The 19,000-nt window shown below is 42.5% G+C and overlaps 2 protein-coding genes across 2 annotated transcripts in view; one reads left to right on the top strand and one right to left on the bottom strand.

The window, feature by feature from the left end:
- Window positions 1-980: 980 nt before the first annotated feature.
- Window positions 981-3,776, bottom strand: aanat1 (arylalkylamine N-acetyltransferase 1). Its single transcript, XM_061093209.1, has 3 exons — window positions 3,629-3,776; window positions 2,970-3,124; window positions 981-1,286 (listed from the first exon to the last, which is right to left on the bottom strand). The coding sequence occupies exons 1-3, from the start codon at window positions 3,774-3,776 to the stop codon at window positions 981-983; spliced, it is 609 nt and encodes a 202-aa protein (XP_060949192.1).
- Window positions 3,777-6,639: 2,863 nt separating this feature from the next.
- Window positions 6,640-19,000, top strand: part of ube2o (ubiquitin-conjugating enzyme E2O) — a 32,895-nt gene continuing 20,534 nt past the window's right edge. Inside the window, exon 1 of the mRNA XM_061066863.1 lies at window positions 6,640-7,064. Within this exon, the coding sequence (XP_060922846.1) occupies window positions 6,660-7,064 (405 nt within the window). The 5' untranslated portion in view covers window positions 6,640-6,659. The remainder of the gene's footprint in view (window positions 7,065-19,000) is intronic.

The raw sequence follows: 19,000 nt of genomic DNA, 5'->3' as shown, positions 1-19,000 counted from the left end.
TCAGCATTTCCACGAAGACAGTGGTAAATAAAAAGACGCAAGAACAGATGTGCTAAAAAATAAAATCTTTATTATTTTCAGAGCAAAACATTGATAGAAAATCAAAGTCTTGATTCAAGACTGGGAGGCAGAGGTGGTGACGAGAGGAAACTAAAGGAGAGATAATATATTTTCATATATTGAGGATATTGGAATACAATATTACATTCTATTACAGGCTATATTTTGCTCTATAAAATACATGAAAGTACATTACATGCTGTACAACCCATACAAGCTTTTCACTTCAATTCTTCCCCTGTTCAAATTCTTCACTCACGCTCGTGCTGATATCCCTCCATCTGTTTCCATGGCAACTGAATGTGGATGGGCTACTTTGGCATGTTACTGCGTAGTTGTAAAACCACTATGCATGCTTTAAAAGGCATAATGTTAGAACAAGCTGTAATGAAAAAATTAATAATGGATATATACCAGTTTCATTGTCTAAAATGATCCTTGTGGCTTCATGAGTCGGAGACCATGTTATAGACTGGTTAAATAACAAGAATAAAAAACAAGGCAGCTCGTTCTAGAGACTATGATGATAAATGTCCAGCATTTATCATAACAAAGAAAATTGTTTCATATAAAAACATGCCTAGAACTGAAATCAGGGTTTATATTCCTGCTCTAATGATTTGGTTTATATGTCCTAAATAGACTAAAAAGCAAAGAAAGATTTTGTTTTGTTATTTTCCGAAGACTTTTGCAGACAGCTGTTGTCGGCAGTTGGACGGCAGCGCTCTGTTCTCGGCTCTGTGCAGACTCCCAGTGAGAAGACACACCACACCGTGTGCTGAACAAGTCTCTCTCACAGTGACGTTCACAAACACAACCACTGTGTCCATCGATCACGAACAACATGGCTGCTCAAACATCCCCTCGACTGTTCCCACGGGGATAACCACAGGTGAATCCACGAAACTTCACGTATTTCCTCAAACACCGCTGTTACGTCGCATGAAGGCGTGGCCCCTGACCGGGTACAACATCTCGATGAACGTGAGGGGCCCCACTGTGATCTTACTGGGGCCCTGCACCTTGAAACCCGACTTCTGGTAGAAGGGAACCAGGAAGTCCTCGCACATGAGCACAGCACGGCGGACGTAGGGCAGGCACCTGAGGTACTGCAGGTAGCGCCACATCAGGATGGAGCCTTTTCCCTGCTGACGGAAGGTCCGGTGCACGGCCAGGACGTGGATGTGCACGGTGGGGCCGTGAGGCTTGTGAAGAGTCAGGGCCTCCTGAAATGAAGATAAGGAGAGCAGAGTTGTGAGATTATTTCTATATGGTACTGTAATGTAATTTTTTGGACTTGAAAAGAAATGTTAAAAGTGATAGTTCACCCAAAAATGAAAATTCCCTCATTATCTACTCACACCTATGCCGACGGAGGGGTGGGTGAAGTGTTTGACTTCACAAAAACCTCTGGAGTTCAATGAGGTGCTTTACACCATGTTTTTTTAGCATAAAAGTCCTTTGTTATCCTTCTCTGGAACAGCTTTCGCACATGGATCACACAGGACATTTAGGCTAAAGATCATTTTTGGTCGGACTTGGATGACACCACAGAAACAGTATGGAGGTTGTATTGGATTCGGCTGCAACACTGTTTACCCTTGAAACTTCAAAAGTGTTTTGTGGACCCCCATTGTGAGTAGTAAAGTAGTGGTGAGTAGATAATGAGTGACTTTTCATTTTTGGGTGAACTGTCCCTTTAAGGCTGCACCAGAAAATGTGTAAATGACACATTAAAAACCAGAAAAACATTTGAAAACAAAAGACTGAAAAAGTCCACGGGGAGTCCGGATCACTGAGAGGACGAACAAGTACAGCGCTATATATAGATATATATATATAGTAACAAAAAAACTCATACTCAAATACTAAAGAAATGATTAACATCATACTCTACTAAATGTGCAGCTGCCATATCAACTAATTGTACTTGTAAGTATCAAAAGTAAAAGTACCGCACCACAACAGCCACTGCCAGTGATACAATATTATAGATTTTGAATTATCATTATTGATGCATCAACATATCAACGTATTAGAGCCCAACCGATATGGATTTTGGGGGCTGATGCCGATACTGATATAAGTGAGTAAAAAATACCCGCTACAGATATATCTGCTGATGCATCTTGGTCATTTAAAAAAAAAAACTTCAATGATTCCTATTTTATCCAACTCTTGTGGAAAAGAAAAGCAATTGAGGCTTGATATTTAGCAGTTTGACAAAACTTAATGATGAATGAATAACTATATAGATATGTTTCCAAGTTGTACTTAGATACAGGACTTGAGTAAATATGTGTAGTTACAGACAACCGGCTGTTTGAGAGACAGCTTGTATTTGTCTCAAAGAAAGACCATGTAGCTCTTACAATCAGAGGTAACGTATATAACTTTTCCTAAATATCCTGTATACGTGGAAGTTTTTTCTTTGTACTGCAGCGTCACTTTCTCCATAAGGTTTATGGTGGCTATTCTTCTCAGACTTCTCACTGACTAAGTTTGCCGTACATTTACTTTTAATAAATGACACTTTTTTCTCACACTTCTATATTATTTTCCATGCCACTCATATTTGCATGCCGGGCCTCAAGGGCGCACCACTGCATGTTGTGTGAAATGAAATCTTTGATAATGTAAGTTTTATACAGTTTGTACAGTTTGTACTTTTGTGACCTCACTTGTTGCACCATGTCGCACAAAACAGCTCGAGCCTTTTTAGTGTAAGCTTTTCACATCCACTCCTCAAGTGATATTTGAATCACAGGCCCCAATCTTAAACTTATAGAATTTCCGAATACATTCTACCAGAGAAATGCACTTAAAACTCTGATGTGAATCTCTTTTGAACCGAGTCCTGTATTTTCCCTGGCCACTCAGCCTGCAGGTAAATCACTAGGTGTCCTCACCACAGTAAGCCTCTCCTGGTCCCACTGAGAGCCGATGACAAAAGCCACCAGGCGTCCCTCCTCGAACCAGCCAAGAGACAGCTCTGGACACAGGGTGAGGAAGTGACGCACCTCATCCAGGTGGAGGGGGCACTCACCGGACACTGAGATGAAGGCTGTGTGGAGGAGGAGGAGGAGGAGAAGGAGAGTCAGTGATCACTACTAAATGCCTGGAAGTGAGCAGGGTGTTTTCTACTGTACTATCAAATATATGACCTTTTCATTAGGGAAGAAGGTAAATCACCAATCTAACTTAATAGTGGTTGTTGGCCACACAAGAAGTAAATGAAAAATGTGAATAAATCAATCTTTGGTAAAGAGAGAAACTTAAATCATCTGGTCATTTGTGTTCATGACATAATGAGGGAAGGATAGACCAATTACCAGAGAGTTGGGGTTATTCGTTTTAAATCAAACATATTCTGAGGTTGCTGATACATGACACTGAATGAGTGGATGAGTGGATGAGGGAATTAGTGAATTAATTAATAAATGAATGAATATGAATGAATCTTCCCTGTGTGCGTATAGTTGCGCACAACACCTGTCCTAAAGTTAACGTGGAAGTCATTTCAAGGGATAAATAACAGGGCAAAGTCAAATCCAAAGCGTCTTCTCACCTTCTCTCTCTATCTCGAACACGCTGATCGCATCCTCCGGGCTGAGGGAGCGGAACTCGCTGGCCGGCAGCGTGTGTCGTCGGCCCCGCGGCCCGGGAGAGGGCATGTGGAGCGGCCTCATGAACGGCAACGCGCTGACCACTGACATGGTCCTCTTGTCTCTTCAAAAATGCCTTTTAAAAGTGACTTAAAAACGGAGATACTGAGATTTTAAATCGTGAACTTTCTTCTAGTCTGTCCTATAAGTGGAAACGTCCGCTCTTCCAACAGCTTGAGTCGTGCGTAACTGGCCCCTTGGCGCGTTAAGACTGAGCGCAGAGAGACGCACGTCCAGTATTTATAGCCTCGGAGCGCTCAGGGGCTGGTTGGGTTCTAATCCTGCACGCCACTCACCCGTGAGCAGGTTCAACAACAATCCACATATTCAGCCGGGGTCAGGCGGGGTGTTTGTGTGTTGAGGATGATCCTCGACATGCCACCATCAGACCCACAGCAGATTAAGATTTGACTGATCATGTGTTGGAGTTCCCACAACAACACATCACCAGGTTATTATCATGAGCCTGACTCCAGGGACCTGATAACCCTGAATAAAAGGACAACTCACCTTGGACCAGTCATGCTTAGATAGTATGACTTATTCTGATTGATTAACTATAACATGAGTATCAATTAATAGTGTTGGGTTAGGGTGTGTGTGTGTGTGAGAAAGGGGGTGGGGGGGTATACCTTAAAGACTGGATTTACCACTCTTCATGTGATTTTCCAACAGGAGACTTTCCATTGTTCCCTTAAGTCGAGGGCACGTTTTCCACACTTTATTTTCCAGGTGATCTGTAAGAGGATTAGGGCATAGGATGTGTAAGGGTTTGTTTGTCACCTCCTCAGTTTAAATAAACTATGTAAAGAATCTCAGAATAGTGTTTTGATCCATGGACATAAGAACATTTATTTCTCCCACTGTCTACAATCACACACAACAGCAGCAGATCTGTTTTAAGGAGACAAGTCAGAACCAACTGATACTAAGAGCAGGTGAAATTTGTGTAAGGGTCACAAGACTGGAAATAATCTCCATCTCAGATAAACACGAAAGCTTTTCAAAAGTGCAAAGCCTTTCCTGCATGGTGCACACTTTCATTCCTGTCAGGAATCCCAATATGTCAGCCAATCCGTTTGCCCCGAAGAAATCAAAGCTGTAAGTGTTCATTAATGCAGTCAATCATCAGACCTTCAATAAACTGACAAAAACACAAATAGTGCATGTGTTTATCTCAAAGAAAGAGACATTATCTAAGTTACCTTAGCTAATTATCATAATCATATTGGGAGCAAACTATCATTTCCTTTTCTTTAATTAAATATCCAAATAAGAAACTTTCAGTCTGCTCATGTTGCTTTAAAGTCTTCATGACTGGAGAAGATTGACTCAGGACATTTTCCAAAGTGTGACCAAATGTGAGGTGTGGCAGAAATCCCAGTGTTTTTATTTGACAGCACATCAACACCTGTGTCAGTTCCTATCACCAAACGTTCTTTAATCTCATTGTCTTTCCAAGATCGTCAGTGTCTTCCATGTGTGTGACACCTCTTCTCCTCCTGAGATATTTGTATTCTTCCAGTATTGTGTTCAGTCCCATGTTAAACATGTCATCAACGACATCCTTCTTGCTGAGATTATTCCTGCTGTATTCTCACATTGGTTTACCTGGACCTTTTCCGAACAGGGGCTGGCAGAATAAATTCTGGATATATTCTGGAGCAACTGACTCGAACATTTATGGAAGGTCTGAGAGAAGGTCTATAAGCAGCTAATGATTTCTATAACAGCTAACCTGCAAGTTAATTTGCAACCATGTTAAAAAGCTTTTAAAGAGTCTCTGTACACCTCCTAGTGAACGCTTGACTTTTTCTCTTTTGTTTCTAGGTTATTATTTCAAAACTTCTCTTTTATTTATTTCTTTAATAAAAATGCATTACTTATGTCATTATTATTGTGAATTTAGTGTGTTTTCTCTACTAAATATACACATACGCATGTGCTGTGAACCTGATTTCATACTGCAACTTAAAAACATGCTTTTATTTTCTTTCTTCTTCTTATTATTTTTTTTTTCAGACAGTGAGGCCCTATTGAAATTGTAAGGAGTATTATTATTATTCAGGCAAATAAATTGGCTTGTTGAGGGCTTTAACATGCTCAAATTCTTACCAAAATTTGCAGAAAGTTATAAAGTGGTGAAAATGTACGTATTCTGGAGGAATTTTCAATGGGCGTGGCAAAATGGCTCAAGACCCCCGGAACGTGTTCACATTGACCGATCTTCACAAAAATCGATAAACAGGTGTGTCATGACCAGACAAACAAAAAAGTCTGGAGGTGCTATTTGAAAAACGCAAGAGGAAGCCTGCTTTTTTGCATTTAGTGGCCATTTCGGCCATATTCCACATGTTTACTTTGAGGAACTTGTACCAGGGCTTACATCAGATCCACTTCAATTTGAGATGAGTGTCATCTCAACAACATGGAGATACAAACTAACTCGATGATCGATGTTTCGTCACACAGTGTGACCGTGGCGTGGCGTCAAAGTTTGATTACACCATTATAACACGATAATCTATATCGCGGACATACATGGACCATGAATCCTTTGATGCTGAGCCGTAAACAAACAACTCCACTCCTGCAATCCAAGTGTCAGGGGTCATAGGTCAAAGGAATCTGTATGTCTTGCAAAGGTGACGTCTCTCTCTCTCTTTGTTATTGTTATTTGTTTAGTGTTTTCTCTTTTATAAAAACACTTACACTACTTTAATGTGTTCTCTGCTTGATAGACATATACCTGATTTCACAGCGTCGCTCAGTGGTGAGAAATGGTACTGGGTGATGACGCTGTCACACTGCACTAGTTACGCACAGCACGTTAGTTACGCAGCGACGTAAGCACGTGGTTCTTCTCCCACTGGTTCTTGTGTCCACCGTCGTCCTCTCGCTCCAGCAGCATCACTCCCTGACAACAGCAGCGAGATGTCGGAGCCCGAAGCGTCGGATGCGGCAGCAGCATCCCCGAGCCCGGGCCTCTCCCCCGCAGCCAGCCCGGCCTCCGAGCCTCCATCCCTGGCTCTCTCCCCTACGGCGGACGGCTCCCAGCGGCTGCTCTTCTCCCACGACCTGGTCTCCGGGCGGTACCGCGGCTCAGTCCGGTTCGGCCTCGTACGGATGATCCACGGCGAAGAGGAATTTAACTCCGACTCGGACCTCGACGATGGAGGAGGTGGAGGTGGAGGAGGAGGAAGAGGAGGAGGAGGACGAGCCCCAGGTGGTTCGGACACTGAGAGCGCAGTGGACTTCCCGAGTCAGCCGGTCGGCAGGGGCTTCGTCCGCGTCCAGTGGTACCCCGAGGGAGGCAAGCAGGACATCAGGGAGACAAAGGTACCACACTCACATGTCCACACTCACATGTCCACACGGATGTGTCCACGCTGAGGCCGCTGCTCCCACTGTCTCCTGGGCAGAGGACCGCTGTAAGGTTCATCTAATCCGTCCTCCGTAGAACGCACCACCCAGCCGGCTACCTGGCTAGCATCCAGGCGCGCATGCTAACTAGCGGTGTAGCTCGTAGCCCTCATGTCATGGAGCTGGAGCAGCTAATCAGGCTGATTGCACCTGTCTGTGTGCAGCTAGCCGCTCTCACGTTAGCTTCCCCCGGCGGACAGAGCTGTCCGCTCCGGGGATGGAGCTCCGGGCTGGGGCAGGTGGAGCTCCGGGCTGGGGCAGGTGCAGCTCTCCGCTCTCTGCCACCTGCACGCTGGGGTTAGGTCCTCTCGAATTCACTGTGTGAGCTGGGAGTGACTCTGTCTGAGATTACTGTGAAACACTTCATCATTAACATCTCGAATACACCTGCCTCCTATGTCAATATTCATCTGAAGCTGTCCCCTGAACTCTGAGCCTGCAGAACAAAGGGCTCAAGTGCATCAGTACAGTAGGCACATGGTTTTCTGCTGAATTCAGCCGTGAGCACATTTCAGGAGAAAAGGAACTTGAGGATATTTGCAGCTTTCAGCTTATTAGTGATGATCACTTGCTGCTGTTGGTGTTAGGGTGCAGGTGGATGTCTTTTAAAATGTGAGGTGTCTGTTTATCCAAGACCCAAACAAACACAATTTTCTTACTGTCAGGGAAGACGAACAAAGTCAGCTAATATTCACAAAATGTTGAAGATTAGGCAACTTGGTTAACTTCAGGAACCTTTTCAAACAAAATCTGAGAAACCCAAATAGTGTGTAGGCGAGTTAAGTATTAAAGGTGTATGTTTGAGACTGGGCTTAGGGTTATTTCTTATAAAAGACACAGTCTGCAGTTGTCTGTGGGATAAAATAATTCAGATTGTATGCTTGGTAAAGAAATGGGGAACCCTGCCGCCCTGTGAACCCTCTGCCACTTCTCTAGATTTCTCCTGTGCGTTGTTGAAAGAAGGAGTGAGCGAGTGTGAAGGAGGACTGATCTGGAACAAGCTCCTATTGGCTCATTGTAGAGACGCAGGATGGGACCAGAAGGAGCCTGGTTCAACGCCCATGTTGCTGCGCTGCTTTGTCCTCTTGGCTCAATGAGTAAAGTTCTGGCCAGTGCTTCATTCAACCTTCCTCACAACAGAGACTCGCGAACAATGACACGGTTGTTTTCGACAGAACGTGGACGGCTTTATGCTGCGTCATTGCTAGTTTGTGTCCCTAAAGGATCTAGTTTGTGCCGGTGTGACCAGGTTCACTCCGTAGCTATGTTTTTGGTTATCTCCGTGCACCACATGTCCTGTGTCGACAGGCTTCGTCTGAGTTACGTATTTTCTGAGAGCGCAGTGATGATTCTGATGAATAATTCAGAATTACTTCCTGCAGTAATCTTGAAGATGAAATTTCCTCAATATATTGACTGTTTTTTTTTCTACTAGGCTTTTTTCTCAGCAGTGATAAGCGGAGGGAGAACAGGTGTTTGAAATCTTCTGCACTTTCTCTTGAGATTAGAAAAACTTGCATTTTCCTACACAAAACCGATGATTGAAGTTTAGAGCGCAGAGGCCGCCATGAGATGCAGATTATAAACAATCCTAAACTATGAGTCCAATGAAAATCTTATAGTTTTTATTGCATCTTTGTATAGCATGAAAATCAAGCCGAGTTTTGTCTGGCTTTAAGCAGGAGGTGACACTAGGTGGCTTCATGAACATGCAAGTTTCACCCTAACATTGTTTTTCATAACAACTAATTAGAAATAGAATGAAACTGAACTGAGTGGCTCTCTTTTAGTGATTTTCAAAAGCCATTAGACCATAATGTGGCTGAAGTTTATTTGCGTTTTACAGACCCTGTAGAAACGGTGACATCAGTACTACCCAAACATCTACAACAAAGGACACACCCTCTTTGAGGAAGTCAGTGCAAATCAGACCCGCAGTGTTAAGAAAGGTCTCACAAGATGTCCAGTAAACCTGCAGCTCAAGAGCTACGTAAAATGTATGAAAAAAATACGTCCAGACGTTCTCCGGAGTTTGCCTTCCATGCTCAGGCCTGACATCATCCACACTGCTCCTGAGTTTTAGAGCCGCTTGAATTTGAAAACGCTGTTGACCCCTCTTTAGTTTTAAAACTCTGGGGAAGCGTTTGAGTCTACAGGCAGAAACAGAGCTGTTTGGAAATGAGGATTTAGCCTTTCGGTCACGACGTAGCCTTTGCTGGTTCACCAGGCTCCTATCACATGACCCCCTTCCAGCCTCGACTACCATTGTAGAACGCAACATGGACAATCAGTTACATCATCGCTGACCCTGTTGTCTTTGTTATACAACTATTTACATGTATAGGAGACAAGCTATTATTTGCGCAATCCGAGACACTTCCCGTGCCCAGCGGGACCTGAGCTGGACGTGCTTCCCTTCCTGTTTACACCGGCACGTACGTACGTGAGTGGTCAGGGGTTTTCAGGCGTGTTAGTGTGGACGGAGATTAAAACTAATAAAGAGCCAAAACACTCGTGTGGACAGGGATGGTTTTAGTGTCAAACCGCCTGAGCCTCCTGTGTGTTTTAATAGGAAGATATAGAGACATGATCCGGAACGAAAACACTGCCTCTGCCTCGTCATTGATTGGAGAACAAGAAGATTTTTTTCTTGACTGATTTTAAATCTACTCTGAGTCGCTGCAGGTTAATTGAAGGACAAATGCTGCTGTCCACTCCACACTGACTCCATACATCTACCTGGTACTGTAAATTATCTCCTAGAGAATTGAGACATGAGGAACTTGTGCGTATTAGGGATGTTAGTCAGGTAGGAACATGCAGTTCCTTCAGCATCATGAGGAGAAAGTTAAGAGTAGCTTAAACATCACATAAGTGGGCTGACATGACTTAACAGCTGAGGGTGTTGATGAACTGCTCTTTAACATGCAGCATGTGTAGCACAGGATTTTCTGTACTTCAGTGCATCGGAGAGCTTTGGTTGCTATGGCACCCGATCTGATTTTTTCCCTCAATGTAGGATTTTGATTTTGTTTTATTGTTTTCGTTTCAGTGTTTTATTTTTTTCTATTGAGATTATATTGATTTACTTAATAATTATGCAAATGATCATTTATACCTTTACCAAGGGGGTGAGGTTTTCATTACCGTTTCTGTTTGATAGCATTGTACAAAAAATACTGGACAGATTACCTCAAATCTTGGTGGAAGGATAAGATGTGGGTCAAGGAAAAAGCCATTATATCTTGGAGCAGGTCTATACTTTTTTTTACAACTTTCTTTAACCTTGCCAGCTTGGGTTTTTCCTTCTCTTTGTGAGTTTAAGAAATAAAACAGATCTTGATGAAAACATCAGGCACACTTCGAGGCATAATATCTAGGAGTGTCTGACATTTTGTGAGGCTGGATAGAGGTATTTGTTCTCTGAGTGCCATTGTGGTAAAAATTCTAAATCCATTATTATTTAAATATTAAAATGTTAACCGTCTGTGCTTTGAAAACCAACTAACAGACCTTGTGCCTCTTCCTGCTCTGGGCCTGCCACAGTCACCAGTCAGTTACAAACACACAGAGAGCCCCGATGCTGCAGCACAACTGACACACAATTTCCATCCAAGCAGCAGTGGGACACTCCAAGGCAGCAGCAGTTGAGTCTCAGCCTGAGATCACCCGGCTTCTATCAGTTACTGGGTAACTCAAACACCCATGGGAGCGCTGTTAAGTCCCTAAATGTACTTTACGGAAACGCCCGTACATATTGTGTGATGACATGATGCAGCAGTTCTTATCTGCTGTGTTAGGTCACAGGGGTCAAGGTGGGATCGGATGCTCTGGGAGTGTAGGGGTGGGGGAGGAGGCTGGTGTGGTTAAATGATGAGAGGACGGGTGTAGCAAGACCCACTGCTGTTGACTGCCCTGCAGACAAAGATGAGGTTGGGAGGGAGGAGAAGTGAAAAAGGAGGGGAAGGAAATGCACAGTTGGTGGTAAAGATGGAGAAAACTAGTGTCGAAAAAAACAATTTTAATATCACCTTGATGTTGAAACCAGGAGGAGAATGTAAAACGAAATGAGATCACAATCCTGATTTGGAAAGGAGGTAATGAGACCAGCAGACAGTTCAGTACCAGCTGGCTGTTAATGTGCAGGCTCTCAGTCATAGAAATGCTAAATTCCCACCTTCTGCTTTCTAATCCATTTAAAATTCCCAGTCCACTATGGCTTGTTGTCGTAGAGGGAAATCTGAGCTTTGCTGCTGTTTCAGTGCAATCGGGTTTGTACTCCTGAAGCCGCACATTCCTCAATGCAGCAACCACCAGACTGACTACCTCCACCAAGGAGGTTAGGTTAACACCCCTGTTCGTTTCTTGGTCGGTTTGTATGTTTGATGTAACCTAGATTACACACAAACAACCAAATGGATTACCACGCAACTTGGAGTGAAAGATGTGTTATGGGTCAGGACAGAACCCATAATATTTTGGTTTATATCTGGATCAGGGGATATCTATGAGTGGTTGCAATGTGGACGAGCTTGATCTGAATTTAATGGGGACTATTGAGCGTTAGCGAAGGTATGCGCTCTCTTTTTTGGTTTAGTAAATTCCACTTGCAGGACATTGACCCAAATGTCAGTGTTTGGGGGAAATGCATCCTTTTGTAGCCATGTCATATTGTTCAGTAACAACAAGAGGCTTGGAGAGGTGAACTTTTGTTTGTCATATGGTTTTATTGTCTGTTTAACCACATCAATGTTTTATGAAGTGAGTAGGAGGCTCATGTGCTTTTACTGCATTTATCTTTGTCCTGGTCCATAGTTGGACTTTGAAACAAACCAGTTAGTTAGGGAACAGTGATGAGAGATGAAACGACTGCTGTGGTTTCTTATAAGCTGCAGTAGCAGATATGTTGTGCATTGTTGTGTTACTCCCCCACCGTCCTTACCATGCAAAAGCATGATGTCATACGTCATCCATCAATCTTTGGCTCTTTATCCGGTCTACACTGGAGCAAAATCTTTGTGTAAAGTCATTCTGTTAAAGTGAAAATGTCTATTCTGCTCTGCAAATTGTTTTCCTGACTTGACTTACTGATAATATATTTGAGACTGTAAAAATATATCTCTAAATACAAGAGAAAGGAAATGGGAGAACACTGCAGTCGCTGAGTGCTCTGGCGGCAGGGTGACTCCCATCTGTCAGTCCGGCCATGCCTGCCCCCTACCCCCATCCTTCCAACTGCAGACCTCTGGTCACACCCCCATTGACACACAGAATACAACCTCTTTTGTCCAAAAAGGCTTGACTGCTGCATACATGTTCAAGATACTTCAACACAAAGATTTATTTCAGTATCCTCAACCATGCATCCTGCAAGTATGGTCACAGAAATGTTTTTTATTCAAATCCAGGCCTTGGCTCTTTAAAAACATTCTAGCTGGTTGATTGATGCATTTAATATCCATTTGGAGTAATCAAATTGATCAAAAGAAGCATCTTTAGAACAAGATTTCCAAGACTAAATGCATAATTTGCCTATATCCTCCATTCCCCTATATTCTCACCCAGATGAGCTTTTAAATGAGCATTTGGTGTGTCTGTGGTTTGAAGTGGCTGTCAGCGTTGTGCACTGGCTACTGCAGTTTCCTAAGAGCAGACTACAGCGATCACATTAATGATTTCTGGTTCTTTAGTCTGCAAGTCCTAATTAACTTAGCAGCTAAGCCTTTTATTGTGTGAGAGTGGATCTGCACACCATTCTCTGCCACATCGCACATAGCATCTGATGAGAATCAAATTTATTGTCAGGTGCTTTACTAAAATGTGAAGGTGGAGGAAAAAAATTGTTGTAATTCCCGGGATGAAAACGATCACGATTAGATATTTGAAACTGAACATTCTGCCCCAAATCCGCAGCGTCGACGTCCTCAGATAAGGTTGATTGATTTTATACATGGCTCTGCAGGTACTCAAGTTAGGCTGGTAGACGTTAGTGTAATCTGGGACATGTGGTCATTGCCAAGGCCCGCCCAACTGCACTTTGCTAGACAGAGCCTTAGTTATGGGTTTGTGCAGGTGACAGGCAGGCCCAGGAATATACACACAACACAAACACACAAGCACACTTCAGAGGCACTAGGCATTTAGTTTTGTCGCCACTGAGCAGCTAAACGCTGCCTCTAAAAACAAGAGAACCAGCTCCAGTGCTGCATTGCTGTTGAACAATTATGACTGAAGTCTTCACATCAGAAATGGATTATTAATGCAAACATTGCTGAACATCAGCTGCTGTATAACAAAGCTTTTTGACTGCAGGGAAAGCTCAGGCAACTATAATTGAGGGAAAGACATTAACCTGTATTTTTATACACACACACACACACGTAGGTCTAATTTTAGTTCTTGGCTTGCAGCTCTTGCCTGTTGCGATCCTTTCCGCCTGCAGACTGTATGACTTCATCTGGTGTACAATATTCATTCAAACTTTAAGAAGTCACAGTTTTTGTTATATTAGAAGTAATGATGCTTATTTTGTTTTGACGTGCTCACCTCTGTGCTGTTTCAGTACAGAAACACACCGAGTAGATCCCTGCTAACATCCTTTATCCACACAAACAGGAAAATTCAACAACATTATGCACTAATTGCATTAATTTTGATTGTTCTAATTCAGTAATTTCTGCCCGTTGATCATTAAAAAATTCTATATTTCAGCAGTTGATTCATATACTTGATGATTTAGTCATGCATTACATTTCATAAGTTTAATGAAACATTTACTTTCACTTTTGTAGTTATGTTTACATCTGTTTGTTTTTAAGCAGGAGTATACAATAACTACTGGACAGATAAGCATGACATTTGGTGGAAGGGTGTGCTGATGGTCAGGGAAGAACCCACTCAATTTTGGATCAGGAAGCAGATCTTGGGATGTTTCTGCATTGTGAAATGTGTTTTTCAACATCTTTGTGGATTCCTTATGTATGAGTCTGTATGAGAAAAAAATGTTTTTGTATCGATTTTAAATCTGGATCTAGTGGATTTAAATGTGGTTTCCTATAGTGTATGATTTAGTTACAAATAGGGATACAAAACCTGTAACTAGCACCAATGTGTAGCTAAGAAACATAATGTGGCCTATAGCTATAAGAGTTGTATTAATTGAAGGACACTGTTGGGCCTCGTCGGAGGTATGCTCTCTACTGAGTTTTGCATATAGTTTAAAATTGATTTTATAGTTTAAAATTCTCCACAATTATTCCACATTTGCTACTCAGACACATTTGCTACTAAATTTGAGGGTGACTCTGTTGCACCCATGTCGCCTGATTCCTTGCTCCCTCTTGTTGCATGCTCTGCCCTCTTATAGGCAGCTTAGATTGTGTCATTGTCGACTGTGATGAGGCGATGATACCGCTCAGCGGGTGGAGGAAGAGGCGCGGCAGCGGAAAGATGCAAGATGAAATGCATGTTTTGGCCTTTTTGTCTTTCCTCTCTGGGCTTTTAGAGTGAAATTGACTTCTTATCCAAGTGTGAAATGGGACAAGCTGTGAAACTGGTGTGCTCTCTGTGTACTTGTCACCTCCGGGATCCAATTTTTCCGTTATCCTCTCTCCATTCTCGGGATATCACATTGCTCTTGCTTTCTTTCACCTCAAATATGTTCATGTTCCTCACTCTTGTTCATGCTTTGACAAGTCCAACCATTCCAGACCATAAAGGTTGTTTGATGTCCTTTTGTAAAAAAAACAACAAACAGATTAATATTTCTTTTTGCAGCTAAAAATCATTGTTATTAAAGTAACCCTGTCCAAAATATAAGGGGCTCGAGGCATTGTTCTAAGTGAGCACTCTGGAATTAAAGGACACTTATGTGTAACTTAATCAATATGTCTAGATTCAGCAATGATAAAACCCAGTGTCATGATTTACAGGAGTTATGAGCTTATGAAAAGAGAGTGGCACACGTGTCATCTGTTGCTACTCTCACACAATTAGGAGATTGGTTTGTCCGTTGGGCTTTTGTGTGAAACCAACCAATCAACACTCTGTTTTCACTGGCTAGTCCCTGGACGGAACGTGAGAAGATTCCTAAGAGAACAGCAAAGTGTGTTCCTGCTGATAATCATGTCTGCCACGATTGGATCATTCAGCGTTTTTTTTTTTTTTTTTTATGTCGAAGCGATGGTTTTTTGAGAAATGAGGAAAACTCTACAAAGGGTGAAAATCACTGAAGTGCGATGGAAGTAGTTCAAAAAGGATAATTTGCAATGGGATGAGTAGTTCCTTTTACCTTTGCCTCTTTTGTTTAATGGTCATGATTCATCTCGAAGCTGGTCGGCCTTCATAAGGATTTTCGGAAATGTCACTGTAGAAAACCAACAGGAACTTTTTCTTCTGGAACCAGAGCTGTTGCGCTCTAATGATGCTTTTAAACGCATCATTTCGCACACGGTCATGTGGAGGCCAGTTTTCTTGGCCTGAGAGTTGGTCATCTTTATGGGGTGGCCGTGTCTTGATTAAATATGTGTTGAATATTTCATATCTGACTAGGGTTGCAAAATTCCGTGAATATTCAAAGTTGGAAACTTTCCATGGGAATTAACGGGAATAAACAGGAATGTTGTGGGTAATTTATACTAACTGTATTTACCTTGTCATATACAGACAAATATAAACATTTGATTTGTCATAGGCTGATTTGAGCCCTGAGGAAACTTTGGGTACTTGACTATATGCTTCTGCCTCTTTGTGTCATTCTTAACATAGGTCTTTGCACAGTATTTGCAAATGTACACAGCCTTTCCTTCTACATTGGATGGGGTGAAATGTCTCCACACATGAGAGAGTGCACGTGGCATTGTTCTGTAGAATAAGATGATAAAAAAGTTTGTAAAAAAAACACTAATGCAATGCTAGAGATATAAGTAGTTAGCCAAACAATTGGAATAGTCTGTAAAAATATTTTACAATTGATGGATAAATTAATGGAAATAGGCTAAATGAACAGATGAACAATCCTCAATAAGCATGCTAATATATTTTCCCCAGTAATATCATCGAAACTTACCTGACAAGTCCTTCACACTATAGCAGGCCTCAACAGCCCTGCTGTAGTGTGAAGGATGCTGGGAATTATCTGTGCATGTGATGGAAGAATGCTCAGTGGAGGGTTGAAACTCAACGTTCCATACATCTTTATAATAGAGTTTTGAATATTGCTCAGCTTTTAATTTGCATAGTTGTTTTTTTTTCAAAATTCCCGAGCTTAAAGGGACTCTTACCTTTGTTGCATTTTTACACTTTTTTTGGATAAGGTTAAATTGGTATTAATAAGGTAATGACACTCTAAAATGCAAGACAGACCCACCAGGAGTAAAAACAAACAATTATTTCACTCTCATAATATTTAGTGAAAACTTCAACCAATAAAATTCTTCGGACCGAAGGACCTTATTGGCCGACAGACCTGTCTGTTTGCTGCATGGACATGCAGGTTCTCCGTCTGCTTCTTGTGGCGCATTCGGGCCCGCGTCATCAAGGCATGTGAATGTAAATGTATATAACTTACCGAATCCATTGCTTTGGTAAACAAAAACTCACGTGCGTGCGCGGAGGCAGTAGCTTGTAAGTCTGCTTGTAAATAAAGTTTCTTCAAAAAAACACCGCGGATGGGAACGAGGGGGTGGGGCATTGGAGGAAGGCGGGATGATTAAAATGTGCTGTAATTCTCAAATGCAACAAAGGTAAGAGTCCCTTTAATATTCCCGTGGAAAGTTTCTGGAAATTTACCGGAAACTTTCCGCCCCTTTGCAACCCTATATATATCCCTATATCTGACATTAAACAAATCCAGCGCAAGGTATTTCCACTCGTACTACTTGGAGGATGATGTCAGCATCTTCTATTTCCTGTAAATCTGATACGACATGGACATCACATGACTGCTTTTCTCTCCTCTTTTAACCCCTGTGTGCTCCTCCTTTAACCTCTATCTTCCCTTTTTCTTATCCCTCTGCTCCCTTTCTTTCTCCACAGCAAGCTCCACCTTTTTCTATATCCCTTCTCCTCTGCCACCACTGTCGTGTCACTCCTCTCTTTCCCTGCTTTATCTTTTCACCCTGCCCCCCACAGTCTCCTCTCCTCCGAACCCATCCCGTAAACCTCTTACTCATGACTGGATGGTCGTTCTGTTCCTGCCCTGAGATAATGGATCTCATTTCATCCGCTGTCTGTATAGACCACACACACACACACGGGAATAGACAGACTCTGAAGTGACTGAGCTGCTGGAGCCTGCACCCATCCCACTAGTCATCTCTCCTTGCATCTCTTCTCTCTCTCTCCCTCTCATCTTTTCATCCACCCTTTTTCCTCTGCAGTGTTGGCCCTGCCCAGTTGGGAGAGATAGTCTCCTCTCTCTCTCTCTTTACTCCTTGTTACTTCCCCTCCTTTCTCTCTATCTGCTGTTTTTTTCTTTGCTCGTCTATTTTTGCTCCTGCTTTTGCTTGTTGCCTCTCCCTCTCCCCTGGATCTGTCTCTATCTCCCACTTTTTCTGGGTTTCTGATTGCTGTCTCCTCTGTGCCTTGTACACCCCTCATCTTCATTTAGTCCCGTTACACCCTGTCTTCCTCTCAATGCACCCTCCACCCTCTTACCACCTTCTCCCCTCACTTGTTCCATCTATTTCTTTATTTTCATGATTGCCCCTCTTAAGTATCTCCTTCTCCTTTTCTCCATCTTATATTCTCAGCCTCTTTGGGACTGCATCTTCTCTACATTTTATTCTGCTTGTTTATGACCTCTCTGTCCTGAAGCCGTCCTCCTTTTTCTGTATCTGTAATCCATCTGTCTTTTGGTGCATCACCCCTCAAGCTACACAGTAAGGCAACTGTTCAGTCAAATATACCTTGTGCTATTAGTTCCGTTGACCTTCTCCCATGGTCTCAATGGGTAAAAGGCCATGTGCCTGCTCTCTTTTTAATAGAGCTGTACACACCCTTAAGCATCCCAATCAATAGCCTTCAGTCAGACAGACCGTCCTGCAGCAGCAAGAACAAAGTGTCAGGGTGTGAGGATTGATGCTTCACTTGTTTATCGCCATATCCACCAGGGCTCCAAGGACTTGATATTGATTTGTATTTTATTTTTTGCTTCCCCACATTTAAGGAAATCTACCTTTTTCATTTCATTCATTGCAATAATGTTTTTAAATATTTATATAAAAAGGCTATGTAGTAAGAAACAATATCAGGTATGTATTATAACTAAAAATAGAACTAAAATGATATAGATGAAGTCTGGTATACATTTTATTCAGGGAGTGCAGTGTGCAGCACCATTAAAAGAGAAGCAAGTGGGTAACCGAGGCACACCCACTCTTGACAGTTTTGTAAATGAGTATTGATTTTGTAACAGTATATATCACCACATTTGGAGGATGACTAGACGGATGAAAAGCAGAGAAGTGCAGTGGTTTAGGGAATTTTTACCTCCACCGCTGGACTGATAACGATAAAAAGAAGGATGTGACATGGGTCAGGGAGGAACCCACGACCTTTTGATACGGATCCAGACCAGGCGGCGGATCTAAGAATTTGTATGCCTCCGCGTGGGCAACAACCTTTGGCCAGACGCATTATGTTTTTCGGGGTTGTCGCCATCCCATTATCGTGAAAGTGATATTTCAAACTGCCTCAAGAAAATGTCTCAAATTTTGGTACAAACATTCATTTGGACTCTGATGATCTGATTCTATTTTGGCGGTCAAAGGTCACAGTCGCCTTCAATGAATCTGGGGGGGGGGGGAGGGGGGAGGGAGAAGATAGAAACTGCACTGGTTGTCAAAGGGATA

The sequence above is a fragment of the Limanda limanda genome, chromosome 2 (assembly GCF_963576545.1).
Source record: "Limanda limanda chromosome 2, fLimLim1.1, whole genome shotgun sequence".
In the NCBI taxonomy this organism is placed as follows: Eukaryota; Metazoa; Chordata; class Actinopteri; order Pleuronectiformes; family Pleuronectidae; genus Limanda; species Limanda limanda.
Note: the sequence above shows the minus strand (reverse complement) of the source record. Positions and strands in the feature narration are given on the sequence as shown.